Source organism: Mya arenaria, chromosome 12, assembly GCF_026914265.1.
Source record: "Mya arenaria isolate MELC-2E11 chromosome 12, ASM2691426v1".
Taxonomy (NCBI): Eukaryota; Metazoa; Mollusca; class Bivalvia; order Myida; family Myidae; genus Mya; species Mya arenaria.
In genome coordinates, this window is record NC_069133.1 from 49,516,140 (window position 1) to 49,536,672 (window position 20,533).

General features: G+C 34.2%; 2 protein-coding genes across 4 annotated transcripts; one reads left to right on the top strand and one right to left on the bottom strand.

Moving 5' to 3' along the window:
* Positions 1–538: 538 nt before the first annotated feature.
* Positions 539–12,491, bottom strand: LOC128212039 (ubiquitin thioesterase zranb1-like). The gene is made up of 9 exons (XM_052917271.1): positions 12,251–12,491; positions 9,944–11,491; positions 9,449–9,520; positions 9,056–9,251; positions 6,820–6,938; positions 6,288–6,413; positions 5,217–5,339; positions 4,371–4,477; positions 539–3,573 (listed from the first exon to the last, which is right to left on the bottom strand). The coding sequence occupies exons 2-9, from the start codon at positions 11,466–11,468 to the stop codon at positions 3,352–3,354; spliced, it is 2,490 nt and encodes an 829-aa protein (XP_052773231.1). The 5' UTR covers positions 11,469–11,491; positions 12,251–12,491; the 3' UTR covers positions 539–3,351.
* Positions 12,492–12,541: 50 nt separating this feature from the next.
* On the top strand, positions 12,542–20,158 carry LOC128212411 (UPF0687 protein C20orf27 homolog). 3 transcript variants are annotated; one of them, XM_052917866.1, is made up of 4 exons: positions 12,542–12,657; positions 15,256–15,498; positions 15,988–16,116; positions 17,118–20,158. In XM_052917866.1, the coding sequence occupies exons 2-4, from the start codon at positions 15,258–15,260 to the stop codon at positions 17,216–17,218; spliced, it is 471 nt and encodes a 156-aa protein (XP_052773826.1). In that variant the 5' UTR covers positions 12,542–12,657; positions 15,256–15,257; the 3' UTR covers positions 17,219–20,158. The 3 variants fall into 3 exon arrangements, with proteins under 3 accessions (XP_052773826.1, XP_052773827.1, XP_052773825.1); XM_052917867.1 differs by having other exon boundaries at positions 12,543–12,604; XM_052917865.1 differs by having other exon boundaries at positions 12,543–12,559.
* The last annotated feature ends 375 nt before the right edge of the window (positions 20,159–20,533 follow it).

The window sequence follows — 20,533 nt, forward strand, 5'->3', positions numbered from 1 at the left end:
TTTATTTCAAATGAGAAATAATGTAATAAAATAGGCGCCCCAAAACGCATTTCGAACTAGAAGTTGTTAAAAAAATTCTTGGGGGAGTAACGTGGCCACAAACCAGCAAACCCTGAAACCACTCATATGCAGATTACCAGCACTGTTAAGCCACACAGAAATTGAGCTACATGTGTAGTGGTTGCATGAAATGAGCATAAAGGTTTTTGAAAAAAAAATGCCTTTTCTAAAATATACAAGCTGCATGTATGACATTTGTCTTGACAAGTTTTATATGCCTGTCATATCATGCTCACAGATTTTCTTATCAACATTTTATAGGTCTGCTCCATACTGTATGATTGTACATGAAATTAAATTGATCAGTAAACATATGGCAGTGAGTCTTGGATTGAAATCGAGGGTTTCGACATTGGGCCAATGCCCCATGATGCATAAGATTCATAGGAAGTCTCTATGATATGACAGCAACACAGGTTTAATATCATACTAGTTATCGGAAAATTCAGCAAGGAATGAAGAATAAGCAGTTTTCATATACAATTTTATTTCATCACTAACAAACATATGATAGAGTGAACAACATTTTTTGTTATCAATACTGATAAAGGTAGCCAGGTTAACTGCAAAGTACAAACATCTATCATATATAATTAATTAAAACAATCCAGTGATATACAAACAACAGCAAACTTTCTTATACATATTATGGGAAACAATTTAAATATTATAACTATTTTGTGATAGCAAACTTGTACATATCTGCCTGCTATATTGGAGACAGTAGGATTATATAAAATCTTACAAACAAACAAGCTCTATTTCTTTATGATAAAGCTTCATCTTCATATTATAACATTTATTTATTATTCAGTTTTAACAAGAACAACTTTTAATTATTTCAAATATACAAGAAAGCTCTTAATTTTTTTATTTGATTTTAATAAACTTAGAATGTTATCTCAATTACACCATAAGATTGTGATCAAAACAGACTATTTCTTATCAAAATTATTCAAATCAATAAAAGTTATGTGTACTAAACATACCATTCCTAAAACTTTCCATAAATTTGTGTTAATAGTGTTTTTTTTTACATACATACTAACCATGTTTTCATTGTTCAGAATAATTTAAGCAAAAAGAAATGTATTGCACAAACAACTAAATCAGTAAATAATGCCTAGTTGCCTTAATAATAAATACAAGTATTTACATGACAACATCTGAAAAACTGAAAAATATTTTGACATAAAAGGAACATCTTGTGCGAGTGTTTGCTAGTGAACTTGACAGTACTACTTTGATTTAAAAAAATAATGTAATAATTAAAAGTCAATGCTTTTATGTCATTTTGATATCCCATCTAACACTCATTTTACTGGATTGAAACCCTCAAAAGAGAATTTCAATTATCTACTAACATTGTTTAACTGCCTGACCTTAGTATGTTAAAAAAATAGTGCAAGTAAAATGAGAAATCAACTATAATATGGAAAATCTGTATTAAACAAACAAATCGAATAGAACATACATGTACCTCCTACATATTAGAGATTACTCGTTGAAATATATTGCCATCTTACAATGAAATAAACAATGATCCTGAATTTATCTGAAATACTCAAACTAAATATTCACATTTGTTCAGTCTTTTATATAGAGAAAACAAGACTTTCATATTTAATAAAACGCAAGGGGGTATTTTGATATTGCACTCTGATTGGATTAGCGCCATGTCATTTAACCAATGATACAGGCGTTACAATTATAGGCTACCATTTTATACAAACATATGTTGGCGATAAACTTTCTGTATCAATATATTCTCACTTTCAGAATATTCTACTAATATTTTGATTGTGTTAAACAGAGCTTCCATTATAAGAAGTTTGAAAGTATTTAAGTCCTTAGAAATAGGCTAAAACTTCCAATACTGAGTCCTTTGAAGTGCAAAAACTTCCAACATTTCACATGAAACTTCCAACATTTCACATGAAACTTCCAACATTTCACATGAAACTTCCAAAGTAGAAAAATTAAACGTTCATAGCACGATAATCTGGTGTTGATGTTATATTAAAAACCACATTTTCAACAAGCTTTGAAATTAATTGTTTGTGGACTCTGTTGTGTTTTTGGCCTATCATTACAATATTGGTCGGATTGCTATACACAAGTGGAGAAGTTGTTAGACAAATTTCCATGCTTGGGAGACAAAACTTCCAACAATGATGCCCAGGAAGTTCAAGCTTCAATTTCTTATAAGAAGCCCTGGATGAAATATTATTAAAATTAAAGGATTGATCCTATCTTTTCATATGATTATGATAGATTATGATGCAGGAGCAAACGTATGCAAATTCCATGAAGCACTGCTAGCAATAAGCTTGCAAAGCAACTAAAGAATATAGGGCCTTACATTGGATAATACATGAACAAACATATACATCATATGTCCAATTATTCATAATTTATAAACTTTACATGGGTTAGGGCAGTTTATGTTCATTCTAAGCTGTGTTTAAATTCTTTGTAACCTGTGTTCATTCTAAGCTATGTCTTAATTCTTTGTAACCCACAAGTGAACAGTAGGTGTTCATTCTAAGCTATGTCTTATTTCTTTGTAACCCACAAATGAACAGTTTGTTTTCAATCTAAGCTGTGTCTTTATTCTTTGTTACCCACAACAATTGAACAGTTTGTGTTCATCCTAAGCTGTGCCTTAATTCTTTGTAACCCACAACATGTGAACAAGACTAAGAATGTGCACACCACACCATTTCTGATGATAAAAGAATGGCATTAAAAGAGCCTAGAAATCAAAATGAGCACAATGCAATAGGACTAGTGAATGGTTAATTTACCTGCTTAAACATATTTCAGAATTTAATTTTGCGTTTTATCAGGTCTGCTTTTAAAACTAGATATTGGAATTAAGTTGGTTTCAACACATTTAGTAAACAAGACACAAGAACTGGTAAAAACTAAAATTTAAATAAATGATTTGAAAAATAAGACAAAACTATTTTAAATTAAGAATGATATCAGAAAACTAGAGCACAAGTTTAAGATTAGGGCAGTAAAAACACTCAGTACTTCTTGATTTTTAAACCAAAACACAATTGCACCTACAGAATAACTAAATTCATATGTCTGATGGAAAATCTCAAGGTCTCAATCCCTGGGAACCATTTATGTAGAGCACAGTGCCAACACAATAAAAGCTTGTTGGGTCTATAGCACACAATATATTTTTTATCAGCCGGCAAGAGATTTACCAGCCTCAGATCTGAGGCACTTCCAGTTTTGTGTGGAGTCTGACTGAATTTAAACCATTCAAATAGTTTTTCACTCATCCTGGTCACTCTCCCCGTCAGTCGAGTAGCCTTGTGCAATAATGGTGTTCTCATTCCCCGGCACAGCCTGTTGCCGATAGTGATCGACCCACATTTCAAGCATCTGTTTAACAAGGACGGGACTCTGTCCTACTTTCTGCATGGCAACAAAATGGCCGTCTGGGGTCACGTAGCAGTCAAACCAGCGACGGAATAGCATTTCCTCTTGGCTGGACTGTAAATACAATTAAATGTGATTAAGATTTTTTTGTGGTTGAAACTGAAAGATGAACAATAAATGGGCTGTAATGCAAGATTTTGTGTCTTCCCACAAAATATGAACATATATTTAATGCATGTTTATCATTTTTTCAGGAATCACTCCTAACTGTCTGAAGCTGTATCATTATATTTAGATATGATAAATTTAAAGCATGCTAGACTGATGTTAAAACTGAATGGATGTTTTGAAGTCCAGAACGAGACAATAAATTATACCTGCTCGAAGATAATTATTTGCATGTATTAAAATCCTTTGTATTTTAAGTTGTTGGCGTGCATAGAATTGATTTGAAAGTAGGTCTTTATGTAAAACAAAACTGAGAAATATGAAAGCATGTTTTGTTTTAATTTTTATAAATTTATACATATTTCTTTTATTACCCGGTAGTTGGTTTGAAATTTCAGCATACCGGTAATAATGAATAACTGACAGCATGCTACGGAAAAAATTCAATTATCATTAAAAAAATTTAAATGAAAAGTATTTAATTCATAACAAAAATGGTTCAGAAAAAAAGTTCTAGCATTGCAGGCCAAATCATCAAAGAGCATTGTGTTCCAGTAGCTATTCTGTGTTTGTCCCTGAACACAAACTGGGCTTTTTAAATGTATTATTCTACAAGTTTAAAAGTTGCAAGAAAATTAATTATTTGTGACATTCGTTTCCAGCTTTTACATGTGCCAAATCTTAAATCTAGACTTAATGTCTAGAAAGAGAGAGATACTCAAAGTGAGCTAATAAGACCATACCTCTGCAGTGCAGACAAAGTGTACAGGCAGAAAGGCCCCTTCATGGTCCATCAGTGGCAGATAGAACAGCTGCTCATCCACCGCATTGTCAATGTGGGCACCAGCACCTGGAGATATCAGAAATAAGGAATTATAAATATAATAAAATAATAGTTAACTTACATACAATGTATCTCCCCGTCCAACAACAGTCGCGTTAAGACAAAGTGCTCTTTAAATCCATTAGAGGAAACCCTTTTGCTTGCTTCAGTTCCTAGTTATGTGTCAAACACTGCTGGTTATTTTGTTTCAAGAATAATAAAACTGTACCCCCCTGGCCCCTCCCCTGAAGAAATGTTTCATTTTGAACCAAATGAATGCATTTTCCATCATTTCCAGGCTTTAACACATTTTTTTTTTCAAATTTTGAAGGGTGCCTAAATGTTAATATTAAAAAAAAAAAATCAAAATTAATGTGACAACTACTGTGCCTTTCTAAGGCATACCATCATTCAATTTATTCTTAAGTTGCTCAAGGTCTATTAATAAAATTTGATACTCATATTATAATATATTACGAGTATAAAAATTTATTTATAGAAACTTTGAGCGATTCGTGGGATAAAAACAAGTTAACATATATGCGTTATATATGTTTAATTGATTTTACCCCATAAATCACTGCAAATATGTTTGTTTTAAATCTTTGCATTGAAAAAAAAACAACATAAAAATAAGAAAAAGAAATCAGAATAGTAAGTCAAGATTTTTTACTAACTTAAAATTTCAAAACAAGAAAACCTATAAGTATTAGAACAATTCCAACGGATTTCAATCAGCCTATAACAGAGTTATCCTAGTATCCACCTAATGGCACATCGGTATCCATTTCCATGGGAACCAGGGCGGAGAAGTGACCTCGGGTGTAACCAAGGGCGATGGGCACCTTGGAGCAAAAGCTGCGCTCCCACAGGAATGGAAGGTATACACCTGTAAAGTATGCATAATATTACATATTGTTATAGGACCACCTGTCAATGATAAATGTGAATAGGTACTTAATTACATTACTACATACTATAGCTTGTTTTGAATGTAATACAACCATTGCACATTTTCTACTATAATGAACGAGATATTATTCTAGTGTAATATAAATTGACATTGAAATCATCCTTCTAATTCAGCATCTAACTTTCGCTGAAAATTGAATAAAATCCTAATTTGGGTCGATGAATACATGTATGTCAAGTGATCAAGATCATCTTACATTTGTTGCCATTTAATACTTAAAGTAACAAAACTTGTAAGAAGGGTTATAAAGCTTGCCCTAGGCATACGCTCATTTTCCTTTCCTTTCCTGAATTAGTTCTATCTTTAATTTTGTTGTATTAAGATGGCAACTCAATTTTTATAGTTAACGTAAAAGGGTTTGTTTCAGCTGCATTTGAAATTATATATCACTTCTTGAGGAACTCAGTAAATGGTCATCTTTTCAATAATAGCCACTAAACCTGCACTTGGGGTACCTAATCTCAGTAATCTGGTATCTGAGACTTTTCTCTCACCATTTTGTGAACGGGGCTGGGACCCTTTGAATGCTGAACATAGTGATTCGATACTCAAAGAATTTTGAAAACAATGTAATGAATATTATTCATTGGGAACGCTAGATATGTGGCTTTTAACACTGCTTACTTTAAATTCTTGTACAAATGATGCCGAATATTAAATAGAATTATTCAGATTTGTCAATTTTAACATTAATACATGTACATTGTGAAAAATAGTTTTGGTTTGAATAGTGAATGGGGCCTACTTTTGACTTTGAAAACCCCCCACTGGATATTAAAATATGATTTTTAAATGCCAAGTGACAGTTGCTTACTAGTGTCATATCAAGACTTCATTCACTAACAGTCTTTGTATTGGTAATACCTTGAAAGCGGGCAAAGTCGATACTCTCTCCCCTGAAGCTCTTCACAACCTTCACGCCATACACGATGATGGGACGGCGCAAAATGTGGGCCAGTGCAAATATGTGCAGCTTCTCCAAACTGGCTCCTGCAACAGACAACCTCTAGTATTATTTCTATATCAATAACTCAGAAGAAATAATTACCACTTGAAATAAATGTGTTGGGTGCTGAAAGTGGAAATGTTTTTGAAATTGTTATAAAATATGTACAAATAAGAATAATTACCATGAAATTCCATCGAAAAAACACACACACTGACTAGCTGAGCTTTCAACTTGTCATAATGTTATTGTAAGAATATAGTAAAAAATGATGAGCATAATTTTTTATCAACGGATAATGTAGCATAAGATACATAATCGTTATCAATAATTAATTGTTCATAAACTTAATGATGATTATATACAGATGACATGACATTTTATTGCCTATGATTTTCAATGTGCACCCTGTTGTAAAGTATCTACTAATGTATGGTAGCATGCAAGTACCTGGTTGACTGGCAAGACTCAGTAGCACGGTCCAATCCCTCTGCCACTGGCTCTCATCAAGGGAAAAGTTTAGTAGGTCCGCTTGTCTCGATTCGTACTCCTTCCATTGTGGGTAGAAACTGAAATACATGTGCCAAATTAAAATATCAAGTAAATTCATGTACATTTATACATAATATGAAGTGATCGAATGCACAGTTGTATCTACTATGTATGAATAATGCACCAGTCAATTGTAGCCACGCCCCACCCCCCCAGGTCCGGGGGTATACCGGGGATAGTAGGGAAATGGGCCGTGTTTTTACCTTTCAGGTGGCCCCGCAGTGCCGGGTGAATGTGGTGGTTTTGTCTTCGCTTTAAATATAGCGGGGAATGGGCCTTACCTAGGAACCCTGGGGTGCGGGGGCATTTGGCTGGAATTTTACCATCTGTTTGTCCCTGCAGGGCGGGAATTTTAGCCGGGGTTGGCTGGACCGCAAGTCAAAATCGCCGCTATTACCCGGACCTGGGGGGGGGGGCCTGGTTACAATTGACTGGTGCATAAGGCGTGTCCATAAAGTTTGTGAACATTTGAAAGATATGAAATATTAAATAATCCACTAAACTAAATCTGAGTATCATATATCAGGGCATATTAGGATTATTCCTGTTGATTCTCATTGAGTTAGTTCAACACAGGTAAAATTCTGACAAATATTTCATATGCGTACATCAGCACTTCCATTAAAGGATGTTTGGAAGAATACGACTCAAAAAAAATAAGCCACCGTAAAACTTCCAATATTGAGTCCTTGAAAGTGCAAAACTTCTTACATTTCAGATAAAACTTCTGAAGAGAACAATTGTAAGTTAAAATTATCATATTAATCTGGTGTTATATTTTCAATAAGTTTTGAAATAAATTAATAGTTTGAGTTCACTGTTGTGGATTTGGCATAACTTTGAGGGATGGGCGGGTTTTAATTTTGATATTTGACTGTCTAATATGCAATTGGTTGAGTGTTAATTTCAAAGTGACAATACACACAATTTTAAAAGTACTACATTATATAAATAAGAAAAAACTTAATTAAAGGATCATATATTGTATTAATAGAAAAATAATTATACATGTAGTATAGTTATTTCTAGTCACATTCTAGTGCACTAACTAGTGTGAAATTCAAGAGTTATATACTTTTAATTTTCAAGTTCACTTAAGCAAGTTATAACCTTTGTGACCATATTTTGACCGTAAATACAATTATTATCCCGTTGTTTCAGCTTTCTTATGTAGACCGCAATGACAACTTGACAACAGACGAGTAAAACAAATTAATTAAATGGCCATAAACTTGTAAACACAATGACCTCTGTAAAGAACGACTATGCCGTATGGTAAATCACAAATGTTAACATAATATATGAGAAGAAGTATTTTTAGAATGCAATGTGACTGGTTATCATTCAAATATTAATTTTGTTTCTCTATTTTGTAGTTTACACATTTGTTATGTCACATAAATACATCAACATTTTTTGGTATAAATAAGACTATTACTACGGTATATGTATTTCTGTCACTATTATTAGATTATAATTTTGCTATAAATCACATAATTACAATAAAGGGTCCATGTTACCATGATGGTTACTTGCTACGCAATGTCATTATTGATCAGTTCAATTAAGAATCAGTAGGCTCTCTTTCAATGTCAACAGCATCACATATTCATTAACAGTACCCATATCGGATTCCATACTTATTTGATGCCTCAGTGAGTAAGTTAGCTAGTTCCTTCCCCAAGGTGATGTACAAACCTATTGGAAGCTTTATAGGGTTATAGCTCTGTATGATAAACATCATGCACATTTAATATGTTTGCTTCATAAATATAAGATTGTTCCTCTATGAAGATGTCTCTTATGAACATTTTCAAATGATTTCACAGTATTTTTCCCACCAATTTGGCAGTATAGGGCTGGAGGCCTTTCTTTTTGTGGAAAAAGTGTCTTATTGATTAAGATTGGGAACTCCTCTAATATAATCACTGAAATTGTACAATTGCTTTTGTATGCTTTTCAAAAGTATACATAAGCAATTGAACAATTTCAGTAATAAAAAGTCTTTTGTAAAACCAATAAAAATAAAAATTGTTCTTTGTAAGTTAAAAGGGTTTTTCGGAGTCTGTATGAGAGTTTGTGATCATGGCCCCAAAACTTTATCGTCCCTGTCATATTTTGTCTCAGTTTATACCTATTTGCGCCCTCTAGTAGAGAATCAGCCAGTGCCCTCCTCAGGGTGTTGTCAATATCCAGGATCCCCCAGGTAGCCTGTAATACAGAGTCTAGAAGACAATCCCCTGCTGTTCGGTTCCACAGGGCATACAGACGACTCCCATATTTCTCTGTTATCTCAACGCTCCAGTTGATAACTAATTCATCTGTGAGTTCTGGAATATAATCTCATAAAAATCAATACATGCCAGATCCCCCAGCAGGGGACAAATACCACCAGAATTCAAATAAATAAAAAAATATTATATATTTTTTATGCAAATTTTATCACAGGGTTTAATTTTATCAGCATGTAAATACACTCCCTGCTCTGAGGTTAAGTTTATATGGTAAAAACTGTATACGGTAATACCTTTTTCCACATCATTGTCAAGAATTTCATCAAACAGCTGGCTCTGTATTTGTCTGGGAAGGTCTTCTATATCTGAAACATTTGAATTTAAAAATAACACTAAATATATGAAATATATATTTACATTGGTCCAGCCAGGGGGTAAAAGATTAGCTGGGAGAGGTTGGGATGGGTTGGGGGGTTGCAAGCCTGCAGGAAGGGGGGGGAATTCACACAAGAAAATCAGTTCTTCTTAAATCCAAATTAATTATGCATTAATTATTTCCTGGCTTAAACACAGTGTTGCCATTGTTTTGCATTTTGAAGGAAGGCTACCGTATATTTCAAATTAATTGTGACAATATCTTTACCTTAACTGGTGCACACTATCATTCATTTTAATTTCACGTTCATTTTTAAATTCTATTTCTGTATATTTAAAAAAAATATATATATACATAATTATATATATAAGTATAAAATATAAATACTAAATATTGTTCTCAAGGCATTTACCTGCTGGCAAGGTAAATGTTGAAAACTCAGTGAGGAAGAAGCATGGGAAGGTTCCTTTCTTTTTCTGCTGCATCATCATTGATATTTCTCGTCTTATATCGGCAGAGAGATCAGGACAAACATAGGAAGGCAAACGCTTAAACCCCTTAGAGGCTATATCAGTAGCTGCCAGTAATACAGCAACCATATCGTCCCTCCGAAACCGTAGGGCAAGATGAACCAATGTGTAACCCACTTCAAAAGCACTTGGGCGATCAAGTAGTAAACCTTCATCTTTCGTAAGTTGCCTCGTTGGATCCCCCCCTGAGGTTAAATAATGTTCAATTCCTGCTAGATCACCTGTAACGACACACTCACAGGCATTCAACCAAAGAATGTCTTCTGTTGTGAGTCGTTTACGTAATTTTTGCAATTTTTTTTCTCGTTTATCTTCCTCAACTCGATAGCCACCTATTGCGCCAGCACTGTCTTGTATAAGTAAAGTATGATCACCCCGAACGCGAGCTTGATTCAAGTTTCTATTACTCTTTGAAGCCCTTGCTACCAATGGTGAACCTCTCTTATTATTTATTGGTGAGATTTGACCTGATAATTGCTCCTGAGGTGATGAATGTCCTGATCTGTTGTTCTTTGGCGAGGCTTGATTTGGGGATCTCTGACCTGAGCCACTGTTGTATGGAATAATGGAATCTTGGTTGATGTTTGTGTTATTTGTTGGTGAAGACCTGTTACTTTGGGGTGAACTTTGTCCCACTGGTGATTGCTTTGGCGAGTTTTCATTGGAACTCTGCTTTGACCCTGGGCTAAATCTGTTGTTATCTGATTTCTTGGGTTGATTCGGAGAGTTTTGTTGACTTTGATTACTAGTTACACTGTGTGGGGAATTCTCATCAGAGCGTTTATTCTCCTGATTTTTCGTGTTAACATCTATTTCCAACTGTAAATTACTGGATATGTTCCCACTACTTGTGGGGCATATTATCTGGCATCCAGACTGTTTTGAATGATGTTTGTCTTTAGGGGTTTTACACATATTACAATGTGAGGCTTTGGGCTGATTTTCAAATGTACACATTTGGCAAGCCCATTTAAATATGTTTGGCAGACCACAGGCCACTGCACTTGATAATTTTAAAGGCTTTTTTACAACAGCAGATTTCGATGACTTATCAAACAAACCACCTTGTTTATCTACAATTTCATCACTGTGTGGAACAGTTGGAAAAGCCTTATGCATTTTGCATTCAGCACATTTTTTCACCCAAGCCTTGTTGATAAACGTGCAATGTTTACAACTCCACTGATGATCAGCAGAACTAGAAGACTTAATCAATGCTGAACTTGCAGCACTTTGATTATTTCTGGTAGCATCAAGCTCAGCGACTTTGTATATGTCTTGTTCAGCATTATCCAGGTCTTGACTAACAATGCTAGGTCTCACGGCCCCACACATCACACACTTCCTTGATGCAAGGAAGTTGCGGTACGTGCATGTGAGACAGTCCCATTTTACTTCTTCTGACATGATGGTTGCTGATCAAATGCTTCCTGAAATGTATGCAAACAATGCATGAATAGAAGATTTTTTTATATTAAAACTTCAATACTTTGGTGGCCATGGCGGATTGGCTATAATAACTAATATCATACTCTGTATAAGTGGGTCTCAAGTTTAATTCCCCTCGTAACATTTTTTCCAAATCTGTCCTAAAAATTCCCTTTTATTTTTTTTTGACAACAAGTTCACTGTTTCTTAACATTAACCTTACACTTGCTTATGATAAGAGACAGAAAGTCGTGTTACTGTAACGATAAAATTCCCTAATTTTTGGCTCGGTCGCAGCAATCAATTTTGTTCCAAAATGGAGACATTTTACGACGTACATGTACATTTTCCCAAATTATCAAGGGTCTTTTTCCGAAAATAGAAAACGAAAGCTTTCACTAATACACAGATTAAAAAAATGTAGAGCAAAACAAATATTCTGGAGCCGCTGTTTGTATGGACTAGCCAAGTGCAAATTCCAAAACATTATATTTTCACTTCAGAGTTTATCAAGTATGTAAGAGCTGATGTGAATACTTTCTGGATCAGGTCTTTCTGGACCCCGGCCTTTCTGGTACTTTACCCTTTTGACCCGACACCTACAATATATATCATAATTATATATATTACAATATATATTATATATATATATATATATATATAAAAACCGGGCCTTCCTGGTACTTTGCCCTTTTGACCCAACACCTACAATATATATTTATACATATAACTTTTTTTACTGTTTTTGTAAAATGACCTACCTTGGAAAACTAGGTCATTTAACCACTGTCATGCATACAGTATATACTGTGCCACCTGCTACTCGAATTATTTGTCAATATCACCTCATTTTTCACAAATTTAACACTATCTTCTACACAATAACGTTCTAGAGATTTAATTGCACTCTTTTAGAAGTACTTGGTTCTTTTGCGAATTCGTTTACGACGTTAAAATGACTCATTTTATTGGATAAAGATTCGCTTCAGGATTCTGACCTCTTCCTTTTTGTTGACAATGACGTCACGATGTAAACATAGTAGGTTGCTTCCCTTTAAATAAGATGGCCGGTGCGTAAAGTGCTTAAGAAATCAGAGTTTATTTTCGCAGAAATTGTACAGCCTTTGTATTTTGACACTTATTAAAATAAGCATTTTGAACAGAAAAAGTATATCTATATGAACTATATTTATGGATTACCTAAGATGGTTTTAATTTCTTAAAGAAGCAGACTTTTTCTGTTTGGTACTTTTTTGCTCGGGTGAATGATCCTACTTGTCTCGAAGAAATCTGCGTTCATGTTTATTGTATGGAACACTTGTAGCCTCTTCCCTAAATGGTGGAGGATCAGATAGGGGAGAACCATTATCTCCAGATATAAAAAATACAAATGGAAACTACTAGGACAAGCCCAGTATTTAAGAATTTTAAAAAAGACCACAAGTAGGCTTTATGCACCAGTCAAACGTAGCCATGGCCCCCCCCCCCCCCCTGGTCCGGGGAATAGCAGGGACTTTGACTTTCACTCCAGCCAAGCCCGGGTAAGATTCTCGCCCTTAGGGGACGAACTGCTGGTCAAATCCCTCCCAAATGCCCCCGCACTCCAGGGACCAAAGGTAAGGCCCATTCCCCGCTATTTTTGGCGTGAAGACAAAACCACAGCATTCACCCGGCACTGCCGGTGAAAGGTAAAAACATGGCCCATTTCCCCAGCTATCCCCGTTATACCCCTGGATCGGGGGGGGGGGGGGGGGGGGGGGGGGGGGGGCGTGGTTACAATTGACTGGTGCATAATGGACCAGTCAATTGTTACCACGGCCCTCCCAGGGGCGGGTGCATTAGGCGGGGATTTGACCATCAGTTCATCCCCACAGGGCGGAGGTTTTTACACAGGGTTGGCTGGATCGAAAGTCAAAGTCCCCGCTATTCCTCGGACCTGGGGGGGCCTTGGTTACAATTGACTGGTGCATTACCAACAGACCATATCATACATGCCATATTTCTGAGATGCTTTTCATGGGATTTTGGTCTGAATTCCAGGGAATTTGATATAACACCAGGGGATTTTTATGCAGCGAAATTAAGCGCAATATCTACATTTATGATAAAAAATTAAATACAGAAACACACTCTTCTTACAATTTTTTGACTAAATGTCATCATGCTCCTTCATGGAATTTCACTCTCATAATTTTATGGATGCTTCCACTGTCAACCTTGAGTTTATAAAATAAATGGGTTTTTTTTTTAGCTCACCTGAGCACCAAGTGTTCAAGTGAGCTATTGTGATCGCCCTGTGTCCGTCGTCCGTCGACGTCGTCCGTCATCAACAATTTGACTGTTGACACTCTAGAGGTCACAATTTGGGCAGTATCTTAGTGAAACTTGGTCAGAATGTTACCCTCAATAAAATCTTGGATGAGTTCGATATTGGGTCATCTGGGGTTAAAAACTAGGTCACCAGGTCAGATTAAAGGAAAAGCTTGTTTACACTCTAGAGGTCACATTAATAAAGGTTTCTTCATGAAAGTTGGTCAGATTGTTTACATTGATTATCTCTAAGTCAAGTTTAAAACTGGGTCATGTGCGGTCAAAAACTAAGTCATAAGGTCAAATCATAGGAAAAGCTTGTCAGCACTATAGAGGTCACATTTATGACTGTATCATCGGGAATCTTGGCCAGAATGTTTATATTGATTACCTCTAGGCCAAGATCGAATATGGGTCATGTGCAGTCAAAAACTAGGTCAACAGGTCAAATTTAAGAAAAAGCTTGTTAACACTCTAGAGGTCACATTTATAACTGTATCTTAATGACAGTTGGTCAGAATGTTTATATTAGTAATCTCTTAGTCAAGTTTAAATCTAAGTCAATTGTGGTCAAAAACTAGGTCATTAGGTGAAATCATAGGAAAAGCTTGTTAGCACTCTAGAGGTGACATTTATGATGTTTATATTAATAATTTCAAAGTTTACTTTAAATCTGGGTCTTGTGCGGTCAAAATCTAGGTCATTAGGTTAAATCATAGGAAAAGCTTGTTAGTACTCTAGAGGTGACATTTATGACTGTATGTCCATGAAACTTAGTCAGAATGTTTATATTGATTAGCTTTAGGCCAAGTTTGAATCTGGGTCATGTGCGGTCAAAAACTAGGTCATCAGGTCAAATAATAGGAAAAGTATTTTAATACTCTAGAGGCCACATTTATGACCATATGTTCATGGAACTTGATCAGAATGTTATTGTTGATGATCTTTATTGGATCAGGTGAGCGATTCAGGGCCTTCAGGGCCCTCTTGTTTTAAATTCCTGTAGATATGGATTCCCCAGCGGGGTACCAGGGGATAAGTAGGAATTCTGGGGGATTTTTCCCCCTGCCGGGGGATATGGCATGAATTCATTTATGCAACAAAACATTTTTATTATTTAATGTTAGGGTTATAGCCTTGGAATAAAGAAATAAACTAGTTAATGTGCCAAACATCACCCTTTTGCAGACATTGATCAACAATACTAAAAACGCAATATAAGAGTATCAAGGGTCCATCTGAGTGTGCCCCGCCATATGCTCCCACAATCGGGGATGTTTCGTCTTTAAGTCTGAGCTGTATCCTCCATCAATCTGGAATTCATTACAAAATTGTTTTAGTAAGGGGTCTTACCAGTATGGCTTTGAAATGATTTAAATCATAATTTGTCTTAATTCCATGAACTTAACCATGAGCACAAACATGAATGAATATTTCTGTACATGTATTATTTCAGCAATGTCAAATTCATCGAGTGAACACAAGGTGCACTTTCAGCCTGTAGAAGTGCAGGCCCATGATTCAGAGATAACACTCAAGTATAGTGAAAAAAGAATAGACGTACATTTAGGGTTCCTGCAGATAAACAGACACTACACAGTTACATTTGTGATGCAAGATGACCTTGGGGAGGATCTCACATTTGACCCGTTGCAGAATCTCCATGCTAGAGTTACAAAATATGAACCTACAGAGGATGGTATGGAAATATTAAAGAAAGGCTCAGTTTAATATAATGTTGTTTCAAACCTTTAACAATATGTTAATCAGAAGCACTGGATCAGATCTCTAGATTTAAGGTTGAAAACAAGTTGACTAGACCTTAATTATATATATTGTATGTAGATGATGATTCCAAACTGCATCTTTTTGGTATTTAATGTAGGAACAGTACAATGTGAAAGTGAACATCGCTTTTCTAGATAAAATGTCGTTTTCTAATTTCACATAATACAGTGTTACATTAATTTATTGATATGAATGCTGTTGAGCTTCACCATCTTTTTAACATCAGTTTGTATCTTTCATCTGTAGTTTAGGGGTTTTAAGAGGAATCAACTTATTTAACATCCTAGGGATAAAGATATTTTGTCGTAAAAGTACATATTATTTTTATAAATTTTGTTCAATCAAAAATGTCAAAGTATATTAAAAACTAATTAAATGACCACATACCTAACTGATTCAGGACTTGGTCATCAACTAGAGATGGACTTCCATGCCCACAGAGAAAAGCTCATTCAGGAACGGGTTTCTGTGAAGAGTATAACAGGAAACGGAAACTACAGGGATATTGTTCTCCATGCAAGGGTGTTGGGTATGTAAACCTTTAGTCCTGAGGAACAAGTAGCAGCACATGATCTATATTAACCATTGATTGCAAAATGGGCCTGGAAGTCTGAAATAAGGCTTAAACAATCAGAGGTTCCATTTTATTTATATTATTATATAATTTTTTATCATTAAGGCCTTTTATAAAGTCGAAATAGTGATAATATGGCAATGCAATATTATAATTATCTTAGAGTATAACCCCAAATGAACCTTTTAATTCCCAAATAGTCAGATTTGTTTGCATAGTACGATCATAACATACATGCCATATTTCTGAGAGGCTTCTCAGGGGATTATGGTCTGAATTCCTGGAGATTTTGATACTACACCAGGGGATTTTGATATTACACGCAGCAAAATTTTGCTAATATTATCCTAGTTTAAAAAAATAAAAATAAAATAAAAGGGGATATGGATCCCCCAGTGGGGAACCAGGGGATGGGATGGAATTTCGGGGATATAATGCCATATTTTATTACTGGGAACTGTATGCAAATAAAAGGTCTGAAGGGCTATTATTAACTATCCAATCAGATCAATGTGAAGGACACCTTTGGATAAAATCATTTTGGATGGGTGATATAGATAACTTCCTTCTTATTATTTTGAAGCACACTTCATCCCTTTTCTTAGGGTCATTGTCAGTCATCGAAATTAGTCTTTTGGATGAACAACCCTGAATTCATAAAGTTCAGCTTGGCATAACATTTTTTAACAAGCCCTGCGGTATAAAACCCAGAATTTGAGCAAGCCTGGAAAGCATTTAACTAGTGCAGGACTTGCGGGCTTGTGCTAATTTTGACCACTGCATTGAGTCCATTGAAAATATTCTCAAGTTCTTTATAGTTTTAAAATCCAAGTCTGGCAAAACAAAAGTTATATTGTTGTTTGTTGTTAAATATATGGTACCAATATCCATTCCTCTTAAAAGCTCTTTGTTTAAACACAGTACAGAGATGTAAAGGTTGTGTTTTTGTTTTTCAGGTAAGGGAAAGGGCACCCCAGCTCTCCGCAATGGAATCAAGTGTAGCCAGGTGGATGATGACAATGACTCAGATGTCACAGATTGGCAAGGCTTTGACTGATGAACAGTGCCATTATAGATGGGAAAATGTCTCATGATTGCTGTATTATGATAGTATTGGAATCTGAGAGGATGTAAATCGTAGAATTGATCTAGAAGTCTTTTGTCCATGACTCTAACATAGGAAGTGTTTTATAACCGGTATTATACATGCACATTGTGTATGATGAGTATGCAGCTGTTTGCCTGGAATGAACATTAACTTTTTATCACAAATGGACACTGCCTGCATTAAAATGTAAAACATACAAGATTATAATAGTGCTATTAAATATGTTTTATTGGAAATAGTCTAATAATCCTTATAACGTGGTATGTTTAATTTAAAACCATGTGTCAGGTACATTATGGATACGATAATGAAGATAATAATAGTTTAAGTAAGCAAAGGTGCTGGGGGCTATTTCATTAAGAACCCTTACAGTGATTTCATACCGAGGAAATATTTTCAACAAATGCAATGATACTGCTGAAAATATATGTATATATATAGGTTCAAAATTGCTCCAAGGAATATTACTGACATGGCCACCTTGTCGTGAACACGGTGGTGTAATCGGTGGTGATTTCTAGGGGACTACATCTTGTAACACTATACCTTAAACTGGCTAAATACGTTATCCATACAAGGATCATATCACTTTGTAAAGAAGGTATTAGTGCCTTTATTGTTGGTTGTGAGTGATTTATAAGAAAAGACATATTCCTGCCTTTTTTGTTATAACAGTATCATGCAAGTTACCAATAATATCATCATTCATTTAGAAAGCCATTGTAAACTACAATGTCATTGATATTATTTATACTTATTTGGTAAGTACATGCATTTAACTTTTTTGATCAGTGATATTTTTGACCTAATACATATTTTTTCAAACATCAAAGAAGGCTTTTTTAGGCCTGGGAGACGAGACTGCTTTTGATTTATTTGCTAAATGCTATAATTTGTAACATTTTATGAGTTTCCAACAGATAAAGATTGTATAATATTTAACATAGTTTTAAGGGTAGCCATGGTTTAATAAATGTCATTCCCGATTTTAATGTTAATGTATATTTTTGCTCGACTGAACCATAAATGTGTCACAAGCCAGGCACTGCCCAGCTGCCAAATGAATGATTTAGTAAAGCAAAAAATAAGTAGATCGTATCATTTGGCATTAATGGCTTTACAATTGGCAGGGCGCGGATCATTTTACAAAATAGCACACTTAATAATAAACACTAATGAATAATTAAGTGGAAAGTAGGCATTTGTTTTAGACAAAGGCTTTCTAAATGATTAAATGATGATCTGTCTGGTTGTCCCATTGACAGAGACATGGGCGAAAACACTATGTGCATAGATTGGTTTGTTTCATATTCTGTCAGATATTATAAAACACTGAATCAATGTATTTTTTATGACTGATTATTTGGAACATGTTGAGTATATTTAGTTTTTCTAACCCTGAAGATTTTAAGGCAGTTTTTCTTCATGGACTGGTTTATACATATATCTAAAGTAAATTATGCATGTACATGTAGAATATGAAAAGAATATGGTTGATATGGTAGGCATAGAAAAACTATATCAGGTTATATCAATATTGTAGAAATTTTTAAAAATATAATTGTCAAATATTAGCATGTTCACTGAAATTAAGGCATATTTTTAGGAAATTCGGAAAAAACCCACACTACATCAAGAAAAGTGTAGAGTCGGGAGAATAAAAAGTAGGATAGGTATAGTAAATGGAAACATACAATTTATTTTTTAACGCCTATGCTTCTAATTAAATATTAGAACTCTGGGAAAGGAATTTAACAAAATAAAAAGCAAGTGAATTATCATTTTCTTCGTATATGGTTTATATTTTTACCCCTGTCTTCATTGTTTTGTGTAAATGTTAGATTTTACTTTTATTAATACTGCTGATATTTTTCTGAATCAGGTTCATACATTTGTAAAATAGATAGAACGAAATTGGTTAAAACATACTTTTTTATTATTATGTAGTGTAATCATTTCTAATTCATTAAGTACATGTATTTTGAAGGTACTGTTTTAAAAGACTTGTTTAATATTTATTTAAGAACAATTTGAATTAAAAAAGATTTTTTTTTTCTTTGTTTTTTGTTTTAAAATTAATTAAAAAACAATTGAGATTTGTAAAATTCAGTCATTTGAAAAAAAACCAGGTTATTACTCACATTAAATAAACAGGTGAAACACATTCAACATATTCTTAAGGAAAATTAAACAAGCTCATATTCATTGCAAGAAAAAGTATTTTATGAGTATATTGATCATAAATTTATTTATAATAGCTATGCTGGTAAATGCAATTAAACTCCTTAAAAGGAAATAAAATTAAAAATATTTTAACAGTGTAATCATTATGGTATAGTTGTTCCATGTACGGCGGGATTGGTTCCCAAAGTGGGAAATTGGTTCCCAAAGGCAGGATTGGTTTCTGGTTTCCAAAGGCAGGATTGGTGCTTAATATTTTTTGAAAGTTCAAAAACGAAATCAGATTTGCTTTGATTTGTATTGACTTAAGCTTTGTTTCATAGTTTGCTGTTTGTATTTTCCAATTCCTTTATTTCTTTCATATTGTATTTTATTTGTTAGAAATCCAAGTGTTTATAGGTAAACCCTAATTTAACTTTATATGCATATCATCTTTTGTTCCATTTATCTATAAAGTTGATTTAACATCAATTATTGTTAAACTTTTGTCTGAATAGTTGTGAAGAACAAGTAAAACACTTAACAGCTGTTACATAATAAAGTACTCATGCAGTTTTTAACTGTCACTATTAGTTTGATATTCATTAGAAAAGTGGTATGTGCATTGTTGAGAATTGTTATGCAAGTTTAGCTACGATAGCTATTTATTGATTTATGTGGTAGAAATTTTATATCTAATTTTTTTATAAAAATAAAGTTTGAATAAGTGTCAAGTGTTATTTCAAAGTATTTTTTTTATAAGGATTGGTGGGCTTCTGTTGTATGTTCACACATATTCTAGGGTCCACATTTACTACCAAATCAAACTGGTCCATGGTCAGAAAAGTGTCTTACATTCATGTTTTCAAGATTAAACATTGAAATGTCAAACATATCACTAGGTCAAGTATAAGCAAAGGTTCGACTTTATTATCCATTAAGTTTTGTCAAATGTTTTTCTCTTTAAAAATTCAAAGAGAATATTTTACTAGAAATGTTGTTTTCAAAGCGCTGCCCTCGAAAACTGAGGAAGCTTAGTTGAAAATGAATGCCCCAGATTTATCATTGTAGCAGGATGCACAACTTCACATTACTCTCTATCTA